Consider the following 22,612-nt stretch of genomic DNA (forward strand, 5'->3'; position numbering starts at 1 on the left):
TCACAGAGAGCGCCGCGCGCGCCCCTCAGGGGGCGCGCAGGCCGCTCGTAACCGGGACTACGTCAATAGACGTAGTCCCGGAAATGTGGGTCCGCGCTGTTGCCGTCATTTTGCAATAGCGCGGTACCCAAGTGGTTAATCACTTCAACTCTGGAAGGTTTTAGCCACTTCCTGACCAGGCCATTTTTTGCCATACGGCACTAAGTTGCTTTAACTGACAAATGCGCAGTCATGCGATGCTGTACCTAAATAAAATGCATGTCCTTTTTTTCCACACAAATAGAGCTTTCTTTTGGTGGTATTTTTGCGCTATAAACAAAAAAGACCTGCAATTTTGAATAAAAAATAAATAAATTTTTTACATTCTGCTATAAAACATTCCCCCCAAAAAAAAAAATATCAAAATTTCTTCAGTTTAGGCCAATATGTATTCTGTTACATATTTTTGGTAAAGAAAATCCAAATAAGCAAATATTGATTGATTTGCGCAAAAGTTATAGCCTCTACAAACTATGTGATATATTTAGTGACTTTTTATATTTTTTAGTTTTTACTAGTAATGGCGACAATCAGCGATTTTTAGCGGGACTGCAACATTACGGTGGACAAATTGGACACTAATGCCGCTTACACATGATCGAATTGTCCAGCAGTACGCCGGACAATTCGATCGTGTGTGGGCTCCAGTGGACTTTTTCATCGTAAAGTCCAGCAGACTTAGAAATTAGTTTTGACTCAAAATTTGTCCGCCGGACTTAGCTTTCAGCGGACAATCCGTTCGTCAGTGTGCTAGTCCGGCGGACTAAGAATGACGCATACTCTGAAGCAAGTACAAAAAGGAAGCTATTGGCTACTGGCTATTGAACTTCCTTTTTCCGCCGGACAATTCGATCGTGTGTATGTGGCATAACTGTGTGGGGGACGGATACACTGGAGGAAAAGAGATCCGGGTTTCAGCGTGGCTGAAACACAAGATCTCTCTTTCACTCCCTGACAGATCAGCGGCCTGCCTTGTTTACATAGGCAGACTGCTGCTCCATTTCTCCTCTGAACGCTCGGCAGGTCGTAGCTGCCACCAGACCCGTTGATTGGCTCCTGCTGTGTCTAATCACAGCAGGAGCGGCGCTCCGTGTGTGCCCCCTACACTGCGCACACAAAATCACGTACAGGTACATGATTTTACGCAGCTGGGCTGCCCTGCCACAGTATATATGCGGTGGGCGGTCCGGAAGCTGTTAAAGTGCATTTGTATTATTGGGGAGATTCACCTTTCCATTTGTGTTGGGGTACATTGTCACCAAAAAAAAGAAGAAGAAAAAACACATTTGGGCGTTGACCTCAGACATAGACAAGACATAAGGAGGAATCATTCACTGGAGACACCAGTTCTGGGAACAACTGTCTAAGATGGGAAATCCTCCACTCCTCTAACTTTCCATTCCATCTCTGGGGAAGAGTGAAGAAAAATGTCCCTATTATTGCACTCACAGCAAAAACTAAACTGACAAGTGTTTCAAGTGGTTCTAAAGTCTCAATGTTTTTCACCTTCATGCATCTGTTGCTTTAGGGTAAAAAAATCACCCCAATAACAGCCCCCCCAACCCTAATCACTTACCTGACACCTCTCATCACTCCAGCGTGCTATCCCGGCTGCAGCTCCACTATCATCTCTTCCTCTTCTCACAAGAGATACCAAAGGCAGTGGGAGCCATTGGGGTTGATTTACTAAAGGCAAAAAGACTGTGTACTTTGCAAAATGCAGTTGCACTCTGCAAGAACAGTTGTTCCAGTGCTTAGTAAATGAGCAAAAGCTCTGCTAACTTCCATTATCCAATCACGTGCAGTTTTTTTTTTCCTGCATTGGATTGGGTATTCTTTGCAAAGTGAAGGTCCTGTGAGGGGCGTGGCTTGCCAGCACTTTGTGTGTCTATGGGTGCACACGATGCAACTTTCACTAGCACCAGCTTCTAAAGCTTGGTGGATACGTACTGAAATTTGTCTGGTTCAGTAGAAGCTTCTGTTGAGCAATTATGCTAGAAAACCAACATTCAATCAGTGCTCACAGCCAATAGTTGCAGCACTGATCTGTGTATTCTGACTGTCAGAATGCAATAGCATGGCAGGGGAGATCTCGGCATCAACATCGCTTGTGCTGATGCAGGGGTCTATCAGGTTTGTTTCATCCAACCTGCTGGGTTGAACGAAAAAAGAAAAAACTGCACATGTATACCCTGCTTAATTCTCAAGCTCAAATATCCTTTTGGGAGTATAATTGACTGATTGGCTGCTGTGACTAACAGAATTAGGAATCAATTTTGTCTTGTGAGAAATACTACATAAACATATACGGTACAAATAACCAGCCAACAGAATCATATGTTACAAAATAAGTTTATTGTAAACAACAAATAGACACCAACATTCCCATAATGTGAAGTTAGCACAACACTGCAAAATTAACACAACACTTAACATCTACTGGGGGAAGTGCTTGTGAGAAGATCAAATAGAATGCAGCAGTCATTAGAGACACCCTGATAAGTGCATTGGAATCCTGGAGCATTGTTTGACTCACATGGAGGACCAGATAACAAGGGCATATATTCTTTTTCTCTAGATTGCTGATACTACTGTATTAAATAAAATAATACACAAAGCACAGCATGCCCCCGACAGGCCAGATTTTATGCCTACACCCTGTGCCAAAGTGTTCCATTAAAGCCTCGTACACACAATGAGAATATCGGAGGAGCAATTGTGTCCTTTTGTGCATGCTAGTCTCATATTGAAAACCAATAGGTTACTTAACCTCCCAGGCGGTATGATTGCTGGAAGTGGTACATTATCTCGCATGGAAATTTGGCGTTTTATATTGTAGGCCTGTAATTCTTAGGAATAACTCACTTAAATCAGCCAAACAAAAGTCTAGTAGACATCCCGGTATGATAAAGTTAAAGCACAAAATCATAAATTATAATATAATAAATAACTATAACAAATAATAATATAATAAAAATTAAATGTATTCAATAATGTAATCAACTCAAAACCACTGAAATTTGCTCAGTTGCAGAATTGTCGCTGTCATCCCTTTCAGTGTCTGATGACAAATTACTATCGCTCATTTCTGAAAATGAGGGACACTTTTTGGTTGCTATGGACTTTCTCCAGTTTCCAGGCATAAAGAACAGTATATATAATATAAAACTGCATGCAGGGCACTGGACAAAGCATTAGGGACAAAAAGGAGGTGAAATAATTTCATACAGTAATGTAACCTGTAAGATTACAGTGTACTGTATGCGTTATGTTTTTTGCACTTTTTGAATTTCCCGCCGGGCTCCGTCCCCGTGCATTGTGACGCTCGCAGGGAATGAAGCCTGGCATACAGTACATCGGGCGGAAGGGACAGCCGTTGCACACAGCGGGGAGACATTGCAGGATCTTGGGGACAAGGTAAGTAACTTTTCGTGGATACTGCAATGCACCCCCTAATGTGGCTCGGGGTTACTGCTTTTGGTATGGAAAATTCACCCCCAGCCACACTCGGGAATACCGCTAAGAAGGTTAAGTTACAACAATTCTTGTACAACAGAATACAAATTTGGAAGTGATGTAATGTGTTGTATTGTATTGGCATGTATTCTGTCATTTCCGAGCATGCGTGGTCTTGGTCTTCCAATTTTATTTTATTTTTACAAATACTGTACTGATTAAATGAAAATAATTTGTTATGGTATCATACAAGAAAAGTATTCGTGTTTGTCTCTTTGGATAATTTCCCATGAACTGTCATAATCGGCTCGAAAGCTTTATACTAAGAATCAGATTATCGTACGATCGATTTGAAAGCGGTATTTTCCATCTGATATTCTCATCATGTGTACCAGGCATAACACATGGCTAATCTTAAATTAGGTATAAACTCCCATGCATGAATTGTACCTATAAGTAACCCTATAATAAGGCTTACTTATAGATACTGTAAATATCTCCTAAACTTGCACCATTTAGGAGATATTTACTGAAGATGAAGCTGGTGACGTCACTGGCACATGAGCGCTAAATAAATGGCATACCCGTGCCATTCCTTCAGAGTCCTGTGCCGTAAAGGGCAGGTCCCAAGCACATGCACGGGCTGCACAGAAGTGATGTTATCATGGATCTGGCTACTCACACAGCCGGAGTCCAAGAACCCGAAAGGAAGATGGAAGCGCCTTCAGTGGTGACAGCTCATCGCTGGAGGACTTTGTTCTAAGGTAAGTTTTCAATAATATGCTAGTATGCATCACATACATTTTGACATTGCCTTACAGGGTCATTACTCCATCCTCAGATTACTCCAAAACAACAAAATATTGCAAGGTAGTGCCTGTTGAGTTCTACAATAATCACCATCAGGGCTGGAGGATTGTCACTTTTAAATATACAGTGAGGAAAATAATTATTGGATCCCCTGCAGATTTTGTACGTTTGCCACAAAGAAATGAAGGGTCTATATTTTTTATCATAGGTGTATTTTAAATGATAGCGACAGAATATCAACCAAAATCCATAAAAAACACATAAGTATTTGATCCCCTACCAACGGACAATAATTCTAGCTCCCACAGACTGGCTACAGTATGTGTTCATGTGGTAAACAGATTATTCCTGTCAATTTAACCACTTCCCGACCAGCGCACGACGATGTACGTCGACAGCATGGCACAGGCAGGCATATTGGCGTACATGTACGTCCAATATTCGTTGCCGCCGTGCCATCGGGAGCGCGCCGCCGGCGGCGCGCTCCCGCGCTGGTCGGGACCTCCGTGAGTCCGGTCGCGGGACCCGCGGACTCGATCGCCGCGGGCATCCCCGCGATCGTCTCACGGAGCGGCGGAATGGAGGAAATGCTGTATAAACAACATTTTCTCATTCTGCCTAGCAACTAGTGACGCTGATCTCTGCTCCATGTGATTGGAGCAGAGATCAGTGTACACTAAATGAAAGCCCAACCCCCCCACAGTTAGTAGCACACCCCTAGGAACACTTAACCCCTACACTGCCACCCACAGGTTAACCCTTTCACTGCCAGTGTCATTTACACAGGAATCACTGCATTTATATAGCAGTGATTACTGTATAAATGACAATGGTCCCAAAAATGTGTCAAAAATGTCCGATGGGTCCCCGACAATGTCGCAGTCACAATAAAAATCGCAGATCGCCGCCATTACTAGTAAAAAAAAAAAAAAAAAAAAATTATTAATAAAAATGCTATAAAACTATCCCTATTTTGTAAACGCTATAACTTTTGCGCAAACCAATCAATAGTCGCTTATTGCGATTTTTTTTACCAAAAATATGTAGAAGAATACGTATCGGCCTAAATTGAGGGAAAAAAATGTTTTTTTATATATTTTTGGGGGATATTTATTATAACAAAAAGTAAAAAATAATGCGTTTTTTTCAAAATTGTCGCTCTATTTTTGTTTATAGCGCAAAAAATAAAAACCGCAGGGGTGATCAAATACCACCAAAAGAAAGCTCTATTTGTGGGAAAAAAAGGACGTCAATTTTGTTTGGGAGCCACGTCGCACGACCGCGCAATTGTCAGTTAAAGCGACGCAGTGCCGAATCGCAAAAAGTGGTCTGGTCTTTGACCAGCAAATTGGTCCGGTCTGAAAGTGGTTAAGAAGGCGCTCCTAACAATAATTCCTTATGTGTATAAAAGACACCTGTCCACAGAATTTCTTTCTTCCATTCAAACTTCACCATCATGGGCAAGACCAAAGAGCTGTTAAAAGGACCTCAGGGACAAGATTGTAGACCTGCACAAGGCTGGAATGGGCTACAAGACCATCACCGCGAAGCTTGGTGAGGAGACAACTGATGGGTTTACTTCCTTTTTGTCTCCCTGCAAAGGTAAAGCATAATGGGCTACTATGCATCGCGTAGTAGCCCATTATGTGTCACTTACCTGACACAGGAGCCAGCGATGTCACCGCCATCTCCTGTAGTCCGGAGCATCCATCTTCTTCCGGGTATCGCTGCTCCAGTCACTCACAGCGCCGGATCAGCGATGACATCACTCCTGCGTATGCGAATGGGAGCCGCTGCTAACGGCGATTTTTCTTCCTCCAAACATGGCAAGTCAAGTTAAAGCTGCTAACGGCGATAGTGCGCCTGCGTGCCGCTGTCTACGGCGCATGCGCTGTAGACAGCTGTCACTGTCTTTTAGTAACTATCTCCTGAACAGTGTAGGTTTAGGAGATATTTCTTGGACTTACAGGTAAGCCTTACTCTAGGCTTACCTGTAGGTCAAAGTGGTTTGTAAGGGTTTGCAACCACTTTAACTTGACTTGCCATGTTTGGAGGAAGAAAAATGCTCACTAGGACCCCAAGAACACCATCCCTACAATCCAGCACAGAGGTGGAAACATTATGCTTCGGGGGTGTTTCTCTGCTAAAGGTACAGGCTGACTTTGCCACATTAGGAGCCGCCAAAAGTGGCCATGCATTGTAAAATTTTGGATGAGAACTTTGTTCTCTCAGCCAGAACACTGAAGATGGGTCATGGATGGGACTTCCAGCATGACAATGACTCAAATCATACCACCAAGAAAACAAAGGAGTGGCTCAGGAAATAGCATTTTAAGGGCATGGAGGGGCCTAGCCAGTCTCCAGACCCTGATCCTATAGAAAATGTATGGAGGGAGCAGAAACTTTGAGATGACAAGTGACAGACAAAAAAGCTTAAGGATTTAGAGAAGATCTGTAAAGAAGAGTGGACCTAAATCCCTCCCAAGATGTGTGCAAACCTGATAACCAACTACAAGAAACATCTTACCTCTGTGCTTGGGATTTTTAAGGGTAAAAGTTTGACGCCATTCCACGAGCGGTCGCAATTTTGAAGCGTGCCATGTTGGGTATCAATTTACTTGGCGTAATATTATCTTTCACAATATAAAAAAAAAATGAGCTAACTTTAGTATTGAAAGAAAGAAGGATGAGATTGCGCTATGGAATGGTATTGAAATTATGCTAAAATAATATAGGGTAAGAGCTGCCTCTACTTAATAAGCCCCCCAACCAGATGGGGCTTATTGAGATATAAAAGAAGAATTGGGTAGAGTTGGCGCTATACCTTTAAATTTGTTATATGTATCAATTCACAAATCTCTTTACTCATTAGTAAAATTACTACTTATCGGTGCATTTAACAAAAAAGATTATTGTGAAAGTTTATGAAAATGTTGTGTCCGTGCCCAATAGCAGGGGCCTCGTGCTGCTATAACTTACAGAGGTGCAAAAAATAAAATAAATGATATATATTGTTGTATAATATATAAGTGTGTGTGAAAACTCCTTAGTGCTACAAAGACATTAATCAACATTTATACCCAGTGGTTACATCAGAAACCAAAGAATTTTTTGTTAAAATTTAGCAAGTGAAAAATTCAAGCAAAATAAAAAATAAAAATAAAAAATAAAAATTAAATTCAAATCCTCCAGTCTTTTTTTTCTATGAATGTAGAATGCTGGCAAATGCTTTGGGATATGCAAAACAGTTCACACTGCACCCCATATAAACAGAGAGGTGCACCACTATGGCCGCTCCTGATGACGTCAGCGTGACGAAACCGGTAGGGCGTGGCCATAAGGACGTGACCTCTCTAGAGTAAACCGCAGTGGCTGGCGGTGCGAGGTTTTTACATTGCGAATACAAAAAAAAAAGACTGGAGGATTTGAATTTCATTTTTATTTTTATTCCTTTTTTATTTTGCTTGAATTTTTCACTTGCTAACTTTAGTATTGTCTTATTTTTTTATTCAAAAAAGTGAATTGTTTCCAAACAAAGTGCGCTTGCAAGACCGCTGCACAAATACAGTGTGAAAAAAAGTATTGCAATGACCACCATTTTATTCTGTAGCGTGTTAGAAAAAAAAAAAAATAAAAAAAAAAAAATATATATATATATATATATATATATATATATATATATATATATATATATATATATATATATAATGTTTGGGAGTTCCAAGTAATTTTCTAGCAAAAAAAAAAAAAAAAACTGTTTTAAACTTGTAAACACCAAAATCTCAAAATGAGGCTAGCCCTTAAATGGTTAATTTATAACATTTGTATCATGTGTTTTTTCTAGATTTTTGGTTGATATTCTGTCTCTATCATTTAAAATGCACATATGATAACAATTATGGACCCTTCATTTTTTTTGTAAGAGGGCAAACTTACAAAATCTGCAGGGGATCAAAATATTATCCGCTGTATGCTCTTCAGGCCCCTGTGCAACATATTGTACAAAAGCATTTGAAATCAGTTGGAGGTCAGTGTGAGTGTACATTGTTCTATAAGATCCCATTTATAATTCAAACACCAAGTGTTAAGCTGGCCAAATATTCATTTTCTTTTTTTCATTCAACCAGCGGGTTGAACAAAAACAAAATGACCCGAATCACCCCTGCTGTGCTATTGTGTTCTGACAGCAGGGAGTCTTTCTCACGGTCAGAACACACTGACAAGTGTTTCCGGATATAGCTGGCAGCACTGATTGAGATAAACCGGACAGGCTGGTTGTAGTGAAGTTGATCAGTAAATCATCTTCTCTACAACCAGCCTGCCCATACATGGATTGGAATTCTTCTACTCCCTGCCGAAGCAGCTACATTCTGATCCATGTCTGGCCACCTTTACATTCATCAAAACTGCTTTACAAAAGTATGTCAGAAGAGAACCACAAACGTATAGGTATGCTAGCCCTTATTGTGCATCTACTTCAGAACTTAATGTATGCACATTGTATACATCTCAGAAATATACAGTATATAAATAATGGTGCTAATTATGCGTTTGCTTTAAAGACACTTGGTTGAGCAATTGATTGAACAAAGGGCAGTCTGCTTTCCTTCTTATAAAGAAGTCATGACTTAACTTGCAATTATGTGATTATTCAGCTGGAGATTATTATAATTAAGGAGAATTTGTGAAAAATAAATTTTTGCTCATTTATTGTTCTGCATCTGATGCTTGATCTTGAGTCAGGAGGTGAAAGGTCACCTGAAGTCTAACTGTTGTTGCCTTGTGTACTGCCTGACCTCACCCAAACATGCCCACTCAGGAGCTGGGCCAGGTACTGATATGCACCAGTATGAATAAACATTAAAACTGCAGAAGTTATGAAAATCTGTCATATTTCTGTAGAATCTACATATGTGTATGTATATGCAGGTCTCGGCTCCACATCACTGGACAAAGAAACTTTATGCTGCTTAAAGCATCATAAAGTATTTGCATCTACCACACATAGATAAAAAAATCTTGCTCAACTTTTCCCACTATTAGGCCTCTTGCACGCTGCAGCTTGAAAAAGCTCAGTACAGGTTTTTTAAAAATTTTTTAACAGAGCTAAAATACATCCTATGAATTGTAATGCGCTTATGCACACATTCTTCAGTAGAAAATAAATATACAAACACAGCTTTTTTGGTCAGTAATTTACACCTCGTGCACGCAAGCACACGTAAAGGCTCACAAATGCATGCAGATGCCCATTTCGCATATTGTGCAGAACGAGAATGTGAGAATAATTTTTCATGCATTTGTACAAAGTTACTTGTGAAAATGCGCAAACGCAAATATGCAAAAATCGAGTAAACATGCGCAAATACATACTAAAAAAAACAAAAACTGAAAAAGTAGAGGTTTAAACAGGAGTATCATGTGGAAGAGGCCTTATATATATATATATATTTTTTATATATATATTCTGAATTATAATATATAATAAAATACTTTCAAGCAATCACTAAAGTGCATAAATTGTGGCCAGCCTGTTTTAAAATACTTACTGGAACGTTAAAGCTCTGCAAATCCTCCTCCTTGCTCCCTACTGTGACATTATTGGTGCTCTTTTTTTTTTTTCTCTATGAAAGCGGGTACCTTTTCTTGACAGGTACCACCACTGTCACTTCTGTATTTCTTGCCTAGGCACCCAAACTCCCAGGTCACGTCATTTGTACCAGAAGGCTGCAGGACCAGTCTGAAAGTGCCTCACAATCTTGCACATGCTCAGTGAGGAGCCAGCTTTGAAACCGCAGGGAGTCACAGCCTGCTCCCACAGCCAAGATGGTGGTGCCGTGGATAGACTTGCAAAGAACTGGCCCAAGTGAAGACACTGCTGGACTCTTGGACTGCTGTCTGATAATTAAGACCCCTTTCACACTGTGCCAAACATAGTGCCGGCGGTTTACCGTCGGATTTGCGGCGCATTTCGGCCCCGCTAGTGGCCGAGAAAGAGTTAAAACTGCCCGCAATGCACCGCAATAGCGGCATTTTGCTGGCGGTATAGCCGTGCTGCCCCATTGATTTCAATGGGGAGCAACGGTGCCGGAGCAGCAAACGCATCGCTCCTTCACCGCTCCAAAGAAGTTGCTGGCAAGACTTTTGCTTACGTCCTGCCAGCACACCTCTCCGGTGTGAAAGCCCTCAGGCTTTCGCACTGGAGACAATGGCAATGGTGCAACTGTTTGAGGGCGGATTGCAGGCACTATTTTTAAATGCTATAGTGCCTGCAAAATGCCCTCAGTGTGAAAGGGGTCTAAGAGTCAGCAGCTACAGGATTTGTAGCTGCTGACTTTTATTTTATTTTTAAAACAAGTGTAGGTCCTTTTTAAGAAGTGCATTAGCAAAACATTTAATTAGCAGCACCATGAACACCTCAGCTTCTAGAGAGAATATGTTTGCCACCAGGATAATACTTCTCCAACCTGGCTGGTTAAATATTGCTTATATTCCCCTGAGTGTCCAGCAGGCTGGTTATGAAGTAAGATTGGTTATACTGTACTTTAAATGAGAAGTATGGCCAAATGTCTTTGGGGTGGATTTACTAAAGGCAAATAGACTGTACACTTTGCAAAGTGCAGTTGCTCCAAAAAAATAATAATAATACATTTAAATAAATAAAAATAAAAAATACCTAGATCAAGGTTTGTTCTAGGTCAGTGCCCGGGTTAGTGTTTAGGTCAAGTAAGGGTCAAAGGTCAAGGTCAGTATATTTTGGGCAGCATTGAATTACATTTTTGAAAAATGAGTATCAGCGTCAGTGTGTTTTAGGTGGGACAAAAAACAAAAAATAGCAAAATGCGCACTATTGTTTCTGGGCTGTACTATGGGTACAAACAACAACTAACACACACATACAGTATCTCACAAAAGTGAGTACACCCCTCACATTTTTGTAAATATTTTATTATATTTTTTCATGTTACAATGACAAAGAAGAAATTAGACTTCGCTACAATGTAAAGTAGCGAGTGTACAGCTTGTATTAGGCCCCTTTCACACGGGCGGATAGAATTGTGCATTTAGCTGTGGATTTTATAGTTTTCTACCGCAGCTAAAAGCACACAATGCTTTCCGATGTCCCCATTCACACACTGCGTTTAGCTGCGTTTTAGTTATATGCAGTTTGGTGTGGATAGAAAAAATAGAATTGACTGCCTCCAGGAGCGATTTAGCTCAGCTATCTGCTCATAATCACAGGTGATCGCAGTGTACTATTTCACCTGCGGATAGCAGTGTGAGAAAAAAAAAAGATATAGATGTAAATAGATGGTTTGAAATGCAGAGAACTGAAATGCATCATGGGTAGATTCAAGGCACCCAAGAAAAAACAATAAATAAAAAAAGGGTTGCTATGGGAATTACTACCGCAGCTAAACGCAACCGCATGTAATTGCATTGTACAAATGCTGATCGGAGTGCCTGGAGTCTTGAATTTCACAGAACAAATGATATGCTTTTAACTGTGGCAGATCAGCCGTCCGTGTGAAAGGGGCCCAACAGTGTATATTTGCTGTCCCCACAAAACAACTCAACACACAGCCCTTACTGTCTAAACCCCTGGCAACAAAAGTGAGTACACCCCAACGTGAAAATGTCAAAATTGGGCCCGTTTAGCCATTTTCCCACATCGGTGTCATGTGACCCGTTAGTGTTACAAGGTCTCAGGTGTGAATGGGGAGCAGGTGTGTTAGCCACTTGCTGACCGCAGCACACAGATGTACGTCGGCAGAATGGCAGAGGCAGGCAAATGGGAGTACCTATACGCCCCTTTGAATTTGCTGCCCATCGGCAGCCGCATGCTGCGGGTGTGGCAAACTCGATGTTCGCCGGCAGCCCACGATTGCAGTGAGGAGAGGCAGAATGGGGAGATACCTATGTAAACAAGGCATTTTCCTGTTCTGCCTAGCAACACGACAGAGACACACTGCTCCCTGTCATCAGGAGCAGTGATCTCTGTCATGTTGTAGTGAGCCCATCCCCCTCCAGTTAGAACACTTCCCTAGGACACACTTAACCCCTTGATCGCCTCTTAGACTTTAACCCCTTCCCTGCCAGTGTCATTTATACAGTAATCAGTGGCTATTTGTAGCCCTGATTGCTGTATAAATGACAATGGTCCCAAAATAGTGTCAAAAGTGTCTGATGTGTCCACCATAATGTTGCAGTCCCGATGAAAATCCAGATCGCTGCCATTACTAGTAAAAAAGAAAACATAATAAAAATGACATAAATTTATACCTTATTTGGTAGACGCTATAACTTTTGCGCAAACCAATCACTATAACTTAACCAAAAAGTGCATTCTATGCATCCAAAAGTATAGAAAATATACCAAATCAAATGATTTAACCAAAAAATAAAATGAAAACCATGTGTCCTGCTTCTTAATATAGGGGGTCAACAATGCCAAAAGTTGGTGAAAGCAGGGGTCCATCATCCGGAGATAACTCCGAAAATCATCTGGATTATTCTCCTGGAGCTCCCGCAGCAAAGGCATATGACATAATTGATCACGATTAATTAAGCAACCAATTTTTGGTCCATGAAATGAAAAGCTCAAATCAACACTCACCAAACTTCTACTAACACGAAATTAGCAGAAGGAGCCCAAAGGGTGGTGCTAAAGAGCTGAAAAACCATGTAGTAGAGAACTACGTTCGGGTTTGTTGGCCGACTATTGTGTGCCATTGGTATGCAAGACAAGTTTGGGGCCAACGTCCTTCGGACAAAAGTCTGAGGTTTTGTTTGCAGAAAATCCGATCATGTGTACGAGACTTAGTGACATGGATTACTGGAACCATGTCCTGTTGTCTGATGAGACCAAGGTAAACTTATTTGGTTCAGATGGTATCAAGCGTGTGTGGTGGCAACCAGGTGAGGAGTACAAAGAGAAGTGTGTTGTACCTAGAGTCAAGCATGGAGGTGGGAATGTCAGGGTCTGGGGCTTCATGAGTGCTGCCCACACTGGGGAGCTACTGTTCATTGAGGGAACCATGAATTCCAACATGTACTGTGACATAACGAAGCAGAGCATGATCCCCTCCTTTTGGTGACTGGGCTGCAGGGCAGTATTCCAACATGATAACAACCCCAAACGTACCTCCAAGCCGACCACTGCCTGGCTAAAGAAGCTGAGGGTAAAGGTGATAGACTGGTCCAGCATGTCTCCAGACCTAAAACCTATTGAGCATCTGTGAGGCATCCTCAAATGGAAGGTGGAGGAGTGCAAAGAACATCTACCAGCTCTGTGATGTCGTCATGGAGGAGTGGAAGAGGACTCCAGTTGCAACTTGTGAAGCTCTGGGGAACTCCCTGCCCAAGAGGGTTAAGGCAGTGCTGAAAAATAATGGTGGCCACACAAAATATTGAAACTTTGGGCCCAATTTGGACATTTTCACTTAGGGGTGTACTCACTTTTGTTGCCACCAGTTTAAACATTGATGACTAAGTTGATTGGTTTTGAGGGGACAGCAAATTTACACTGTTATACAAGTTGTACACTCACTACTTGCTGTAGCAAAGTGAAGTGGTATTTCTTCAGCGTTATCACATGAAATGATATAACATAAAATATTTACTTTATGTGAGGGGTGTACTCACTTTTGTGAGATACTGTATGTAGAATCACTGTGATCGCCAGGAGCAGGAGCATTTATGTTGGGTTGTTCTTTGGTGGTAGGTTATGACAGGAACAAGAAATTTACAGCTAAAAAAAAAAATTTACAAATTACAAAGTGTGGTATAATCCACCTGGATGTACAAAGTAGTTCTGATATATACAGTTTTACTAACACGTTAAAGAAGAGGGCCGTTTAAAAAAAATTAAAAAATTAAAAGTCAGCAGCTGCAAACACTGCAGCTGCTGACTTAATAAGCCGACTTACCTGTCCAGGGCGTCCGCTATGTCGGCCGCCCGAGGCCGACCCATCCCTCGGCTCTTGGGTCCCGGCGCCGCCATTCTTTCTAAGGGAAACAGGCAGTGGATACTTGCGGCTTCACTGCCCGTTTCCTACTGCGCATGCGCGAGTCGCGCAGCGCTTTGTGAATGGGACGTGCTGTGTTCTGGGACACACAGTTCCCAGAACACAGCGCGACCCATTACCCAGAAGACAACTCGACGAGGAGAGAAGAAGGAAGATCTCCGCGGAGGAGGAAGAGGCAGATTAGGATTATGTGCCTAGCAACAGGCATTTCTGGTAAGTAAAAAAAAATTTTTTTTTTAGATTTTTTTCTAATTTTTAATGTAATTTTTTTTTTCAGGGTGGCCCTTCACTTTAAGTTGCAAAATTGTGCTTAGGCATTAAGATTTGTTTTTCCCTTAGGCAGGAAGGGGTTAAAAATACTATCATCAATTTTAAAAAATGCAGGTAAAAGCACAGGAAAATCAAGTATTTTAAATGCTTACTTGCAGTGTTTTCCTTTCCATAAATTATTTTTTATTCACATGTAATTCGCCTTTGGAATTGCTAGGGAATTCAACCAATCCGAAAGAGTCAATTCCCTAGCACAGCCCCCTCCCTCCCTCCTTGCACATTGTAGCCCTCTTTTGGAATTGTCAAATTACTGCCTGTGCTGATCCAGCTACTCTGAACCTCCCCTCCCTACATAACCTTTTATGGAGGAGCAAAAGGGAATACTACTGAGTGTCACTTGACTGCTGACATCACATCCAAGCAGCCATCTCAGGGCTTTCGGATGTCTTCACAAGGGAGACTTTTACGGGTAAAATACAAAAAATACATTAAATGCACCATAAAGTGTATATGAAGATTGTTTATTAAATAAATGGCCTGGCAACAGATCTCTATAAAGTTGCTTTCATAGCAGAAGTGCTATCTAGGGAGTGGGATTATAAGAAGAGACACTTCCTGCTGATGTCATCAACATATATACAAATATATCTTACTTTGAATCCAATATATCTGAATGCATCAGTGCATAGAAACATTAAGAGAAGTAGAATTATTCAAATAAATTATAAACCGTTTCCAGTAAGGTTTGCCTGTACTAGAATATTGCATTGCATAATGGAGTGTTCTCGTAGAGTGCTGGTCTGTTTACACAGCATCACCATCCTTCATTAGTCCAGCAGATCCTGGAAAACACACAAATGTTGCGTAAGTTTAACATGGCAAAAACAAAAAAAAAGGACGTGGCAAGCAGTATGTTATAGAACTGTTCATACTTTTTAACCACTTCAATACTGGGCACTTTGACTCCTATCCTGTCCAGGCCAATTTTCAGCTTTCGGCACTGCCACACTTGAATGACATTTACTCAATCATGGAACACCATACCCATATGAAGTTATTATCATTTTTCTTTCACACAAATAGAGCTTTCTTTTGGTGGTATTTAATGATAGTGTTTTTTATCTTTTTGCTACATAAAAAAAAAAAAAGGAGACAGAAAATTCGGGAAAAATAACCCACGTGTTTTTCTTCATATCCTTTGATGAAGTCACGTGTTCGGTGACGCAACGCGTCAGTGAGGAGCCTGGTGTCGTTATTTCAGGTCGCGGCCGAGATTGGAAGTCCCTTCGTTCGTGAAGCTGTATTGAGCTATTTTAACTGTAAGTTACTACTTGTCTTTTTAATAAATTGCACTGGATTGCTAAACCACGGAGCTCCCCCTCTTTTTATTGCATGTAATCTGCATTTGATAAGTCTGGAAACTGATCCTTATACTGGTGTCGTCTTGTCTCAGATACCTCTGGAAATTAATTGATCGCTGTGGAATCAGTACTCCGTCCACCAAGAGGCTTGACTTGACCTGTTGAGGTTCTCCGTATGAGGTGTGAGGCTGGGGCAAGGATGGTGGAAACACTTGGATGAATTGGATTTTTGTACACACACACACTTTACTTCATGAGCTGTTGTGTCCAATCATAAAATTCAGATAGATTTTTGAACTATTATCACTTTGGCGCATTTTGCACTTTATTTTTGAAGAATATTTGAAGATTTCGATGAAAGTTATTTATATTTACTTTGATGTTATTGCATATTTTCCACACTTTTTTATGAAGATTTTCTTCCTTGAATACTGCACTTTATATTAGACTTGCCTATTAAAGTTAGTATTGTTTAATAGCACAGAATAAGTGCCACATTATTCTTCTTTTATATTTCTTTCATAATCTTTCTTCATAAATTTAGGCCAAATTGTATTCTGCTGCATTTTTTGGTGCAAATCCAAATCAATGTATGTTGTTTATAAGAAGGTTATAAAGTCCACAAACTATGGTATATATCTGAAAATTGGTCAATCTAATTTCTTGAGGCCTCGAAATGTCAGGACAGTACAGATATCCCCCAAATTGCCACTTTTTGGAAAGTAGGCAGTTCAAGGTATTTAGTAAGAGGCATGATGAGTTTTTTGAAGTTGTAATTTTTTTGTCATCATTTTTGGGAAAATGAAATGAGATGAAAAAAAAGTCACAATTTTTACATTTACTTTTTTGGTTGTAACATGATAAAATGTGGAAAATTTCAAGGCACTGTAGCTTTAGGTATGTGGTTTGGTACCAAACTGGTAATGAAAGCTGCTACAAGCTTGGCAATGTTGGTGAAATATTTTTTAAGGAAAAGGGAAAAAAACAAAGGGAGGTTATAAATATTTTTTTGGGATGGTACAGATTAGAAGGTGTAATATTTTAAAGAAGAATTCCAGGTATGGCATTTTTTTACATAGTTACAATGGTCCAGCATTGGCCAATGTGAGTGTATAGTACATGTGCCATAACTGTGGGATCCCTCTAGAAGCTGGAAATCACTGTAATACACACCGCTACTACCATATATTGATCTCCAGTAGCTTCTGAGTCCTGTGCCAAGTGGCTGGCCTGCTGCATTGAGTACACAGAAGTCTGGCAACTAGCTTAAAGAATGCAAAGAGTTACCTGATTGGACAAGGTGGGACGATGACTTCACATTCTCCACCTTGTCCAGTCAGAGAAAGCTTGACAGCTTTGTAGCCACTAATAAAATACAAAGCATTTTCTGAATGGTGCCTGGGCCCAGCATTCAACCTCCTGTGTTCACAATGCAGCTGCTCAGCACAAGACCCAGAAGCTCACTATAGTGATGTCTTTAGTAAATCAGACTCAGTTAGTCAATGTGCTAACTCCAGATACCTACAGTGCCTTTCGAAAGTATTCGGCCCCCTTGAACTTTTCAACCTTTTGCCACATTTCAGGCTTCAAACATAAAGATATAAAATTTTTATTTTTTGTGAAGAATCACCAACAAGTGGGACACAATTGTGAAGTGGAACGAAATCTATTGGATTTTTGAAACTTTTTTAACTAATAAAAAAATGAAAAGTGGGGCGTGCAAAATTATTCGGCCCCCTTGCGTTAATACTTTGTAGAGCCACCTTTTGCTGCGATTACAGCTGCAAGTCGCTTGGGGTATGTCTCTATCAGTTTTGCACATCGAGAGACTGAAATTCTTGCCCATTCTTCCTTGCAAAACAGCTCAAACTCAGTGAGGTTGGATGGAGAGCGTTTGTGAACAGCAGTTTTCAGCTTTTTCCACAGATTCTCGATTGGATTCAGGTCTGGACTTTGACTTGGCCATTCTAACACCTGGATACGTTTATTTGTGAACCATTCCTTTGTAGATTTTGCTGTATGTTTGGGATCATTGTCTTGTTGGAAGATAAATCTCTGTCCCAGTTTCAGGTCTTTTGCAGACTCCAACAGGTTTTCATCCAGAATGGTCCTGTATTTGGCTGCATCCATCTTCCCCTCAATTTTAACCATCTTCCCTGTCCCTGCTGAAGAAAAGCAGGCCCAAACCATGATGCTGCCACCACCATGTTTGACAGTGGGGATGGTGTGTTGAGGGTGATGAGCTGTGTTGCTTTTACGCCAAACATAACGTTTTGCATTATGGGCAAAAAGTTCAATTTTGGTTTCATCTGACCAGAGCACCTTCTTCCACATGTTTGGTGTGTCTCCCAAGTGGCTTGTGGCAAACTTTAGACGAGACTTTTTATGGATATCTTTGAGAAATGGCTTTCTTCTTGTCAAGCTTCCATAAAGGCCAGATTTGTGCAGTGTACGACTGATTGTTGTCCTATGGAAAGACTCTCCCACCTCAGCTGTAGTTCTCTGCAGTTCATCCAGAGTGATCATGGGCCTCTTGGCTGCATCGCTGATCAATCTTCTCCTTGTCTGAGCTGAAAGTTTATAGGGACGGCCAGGTCTTGGTAGATTTGCAGTGGTCTGATACTCCTTCCATTTCAAAATGATCGCTTGCACAGTGCTCCTTGGGATGTTTAAAGCTTGGGAAATCTTTTTGTATCCAAATCCGGCTTTAAACTTCTCCACAACAGTATTACGGACCTGCCTGGTGTGTTCCTTGATCTTCATGATGCTCTCTGCGCTTTCAACAGAACCCTGAGACTATCACAGAGCAGGTGCATTTATACAGAGATTTGATTACACACAGGTGGATTCTATTTATCACCATCAGTCATTTAGTACAACATTGGATCATTCAGAGATCCTCGCTGAACTTCTGGAGTGAGTTTGCTGCACTGAAAGTAAAGGGGCTGAATAATTTTGCACGCACCACTTTTCAGTTTTTTATTTGCTAAAAAAGTTTAAAATATCCAATAGATTTCGTTCCACTTCACAATTGTGTCCCACTTGTTGGTGATTCTTCACAAAAAATTTAAATTTTATATCTTTATGTTTGAAGCCTGAAATGTGGCAAAAGGTTGAAAAGTTCAAGGGGGCCGAATACTTTCGCAAGGCACTGTATAATAGATTCAATACCCTAACTCCAAGATAACTTAAATCCGACTGGTTCCTCTACTAACCACACCATCATTATTCTGTGTAACTGAATAATCTTCCTTATTCACTTGTAACACCATTAGGCTCCAGTTTCTAAACCAGGGGTAGGCAACTCCCGACACTGGTGGCGCAAGCAGCACACAAAGCCTCTTTTGCCACCACTCGACTCCCTCTCCATCAGCAGAGCAGCGCAGGAAAGTGTCAGGGAGACACTAATGCATTCCAATTTCAGAGTTCCCCACACCGCACCTGCACTGATGGCAAGCACTGTGCCCCCACACATTGTAACTTTGCTGTAGCTGCGATCGTCAGCTTTTGTGATGGGGAAGAGATTGGGCGCAGTTCTGCTGGGGGTGGGGGGTCCCTGTTTCTAGGAGGAGGAGGGGCAGATTATAAATCGGGTTACAGTGCTGCGGCAGATGAGCAGATGGGTTCAGTGTTAGGACAGATGAGAAGTTGATTCAGTAGTGAGAGCATGAGGATGCAGCGGTGGAGCAGATGTGCAGGGAGGTACAGTGGTGGGGCAGATGAGAAAAGGGGTTACATTGATGGGGCAGATGAGCAGGGGGGTTACAGTGGTGGGAGGGATGAGAAGGGGGTTCAGAGTTGGGATAGAAAAGCAGAGAGTTACAGTGGTGGGACAGATGAGCAGGGGGGTTCAGTGTTGGGCCAGATAAGAAGGGGGTTACAGTGGTGGTAAAGATGAGCAGGGGGGCACAGAGGTGAGGCAGATCTGCAGAGAGGTGCAGAGGAGAAAGGAGGTACATCGGTGGAACACATGAGCAGGGGGTTACAGTGGTGGGGCAGAAGAGCAGGGGGTACAGTAGAGGGACAGATGTGCAGGCGATACAGCGGTGGGGAAGATGAGAAAGGGAGTTACAGTGGTGGGGCAGATGAGCAGATAAGTTCAGTGTAAGGACAGATGAGAAGACGGTTCAGCGGTGAGACCGAAGAGCATGGGGGTACGGCGGTGGAGCAGATGTGCAGGGAGGTATAGTGGTGGGGCAGATTAGAAAGGGGGAACATTGGTGGGGCAGATGAGCAGGGGGTTACAGTGGTGGGACAGAAGAGCAGGGTGGTACAGTGGTGGGGCATATGAGCAGGGGGTTACAGTGGTGGGCCAGATGAGCAGGGGGGTACAGTAGTTAAACAGATTTGTAGGGGGGGACATTGATCCGAGGTGTGAAGGTGCATGAATTGGGGCTGATCTGAGGGGTAGAGTTGCAGGAATTGGGGCTGATCTGAGGCGTGAAAGTGCAGGATGTTAATTTCTCACTACTAAAGTAGTTAACAGCATTTACTTTATAAAAAATCTTTTTCATGATTGAGAGTGTGAAGTTGAAATGTTTTTGTTATAAAATCGGCATGCTCAATTTCTTTTAAAACATTTGTCGGCACACTGTGCTCAAAATGTTGCCTACCCCTGTTCTAAACCATGTAAAATCACGCAAGAATGTTTTGAGATTTGATGTTTTTACATATCTTTAGTGTTCACAAGTTATGGAGCCAGGGGAAAAATATTTGTTCTTAAAATTGGGTTAATGTTCTTTTAGCGACAAAAGGTGCTATCTTTCTTAGCACTTCATGAGAAAAATCAACAAAACAGGAGCGCCGGTAAGTAAAAACCAGGAAATGGCATTCTTGTTTTCCCTGTATATGTTTACTAATAATGCTTCCCTCTAAATATGTGAAATGTTCCACACAACACAAATTACTATTTATCTGCATGCGTTCTGTTGCTTGTGAGCTCATTGAAGTCTTATATAATGTTGTCTGTAAGTGTTCAGAAATAGCATTATATAGAGATAAGCCATTCCACTGCTCCTACTCGCATCTTACCAAATGAGTCCCTATGTGCAATGTTGTGCTTTTTCAATAATCACGTAATCAGTATCACTGCTATAATAAAAAAGAATTGCATTCCTAGCGTCACTTTAGACGTGCAGTTATGAAGATAGAGGAAACTTCCAGAGCACTGCTAACTTGTCATTTACAGGGACCGAATATTGCAGGCAACAGGTTGCTTGTAATCAATTTCAGGCCCCATTCACTCCTGAGTGATTTATTGGTTGAAGCTTGTAGTAATATGCACAACAAAAAAAATCCCATTGATTTCAATGCCCTTGTTCACATCTGAGCATTTTGTTGCTTGTAGCAAAACACTTTTTGCTCAAAAAAGTACATGAGCCTCTTTAGACAGATTTCCCCCATAGACTTCAATCGGAACACCTGAAAAACACTCAACATGGGCATTTTACAAGCATTTTGGCACATCTTTTCTGGCAAAAAAAGCAGCTCTCCCCTCCCCCCCCACACACACACACTTTGGTGCTTTCTATTGGTTAAAATAAAAACACCTGAAGCTTGAATACACATGTAAAATGCTTGTAATATGCTTGCAAAACTCTCAAATAAAAACACCTGAAAACTCCATTTTACCGTTGTGTGTTTAATAGCACTCTAGGTTTGGATGGATTTATAAGAAAGACAGTGAGCCCATTAGGAACAGGTGACTGAGTACTCTGGGAAATCCTATTAACTGTTACCATGGTGGAAAAAAAAGTGTACAGTAGTTATTATACAGGATTTATAAAGCCCACAGTTTGCACAGCAATTTACAATGTTAGGGCAAACAGTACGGTTACAATAAAATTCAATACAGGGGGAAACAGAGGGCCCTGCTCATTAGAGCTTGACCAAATTACAATAAAGTTGGATATAAAAGTAATCTATGACAGGTAATTTTAAAGTTAAAAATTAATGATAAGCACAAAGGCAGATCTGCAAACTGAATCTGAGCTATAGTACAATGAAAAGAAAGGGAGCGGGGGAGTTATGACAAGGAGAGCCATACCATCAAATAAACCAATAAGGGAGAGTAGAAATTCCTAAGCTATAGGCATCATGGGAGTAGATAAAGTATAATAAAGCTACTGTTGTATCAAGGAGAAGAAAGGATCCCAGGTAACAACAACTGGCTGGTGTTGTCCAAATGGGTCTAATGGGTCCGGCTTAGACTGATAGGAGAAAGAGAGGGAGTAGTATCCATCCCAAAACACTCTTTCCATAAAGAATTCCTACAGTCACTGTCATCTGCCAGCTGCTTTTCCTTAAGCATGTGTGCATACGGCTGATAACAGCTGCAAATAAACTCCACGCCACTTACTACAATACTTTGTGATACAAAATTATAAACAATCTAATAATCAAAACTGACTATGTAATCCCTTAAAGCCGCTCTCTGAAACAAGAAATCTATAATAAGAAACTTATTACGCTGAAATATGGCGACAGTAGGGGCGCTTAAAATATTAACCTTACCTAAAATAAGTGAAAAATGAGTAACATAATAATCATACGTGACTATGGTGATAAACAACCTCTCACTATACAATAATGACCAAATAACAATTGCAAAACTAATTAGTTATATAGTCCCAATTAGATAATGAAGAA

At 41.1% G+C, this 22,612-nt stretch overlaps 1 protein-coding gene across 1 annotated transcript in view; it reads right to left on the bottom strand.

Annotated features, from left to right (window-relative positions):
* Positions 1-15,108: 15,108 nt before the first annotated feature.
* LOC143927673 (uncharacterized) overlaps positions 15,109-22,612 on the bottom strand; it is an 87,931-nt gene continuing 80,427 nt past the window's right edge. The window contains exon 4 of the mRNA XM_077451900.1: positions 15,109-15,445. Within this exon, the coding sequence (XP_077308026.1) occupies positions 15,431-15,445 (15 nt within the window). The 3' untranslated portion in view covers positions 15,109-15,430. The remainder of the gene's footprint in view (positions 15,446-22,612) is intronic.

This window comes from Lithobates pipiens, unplaced genomic scaffold (assembly GCF_037356315.1).
Source record: "Lithobates pipiens isolate NorthernLeopardFrog02 unplaced genomic scaffold, aLitPip1_a1.2 Scaffold_23, whole genome shotgun sequence".
In the NCBI taxonomy this organism is placed as follows: Eukaryota; Metazoa; Chordata; class Amphibia; order Anura; family Ranidae; genus Lithobates; species Lithobates pipiens.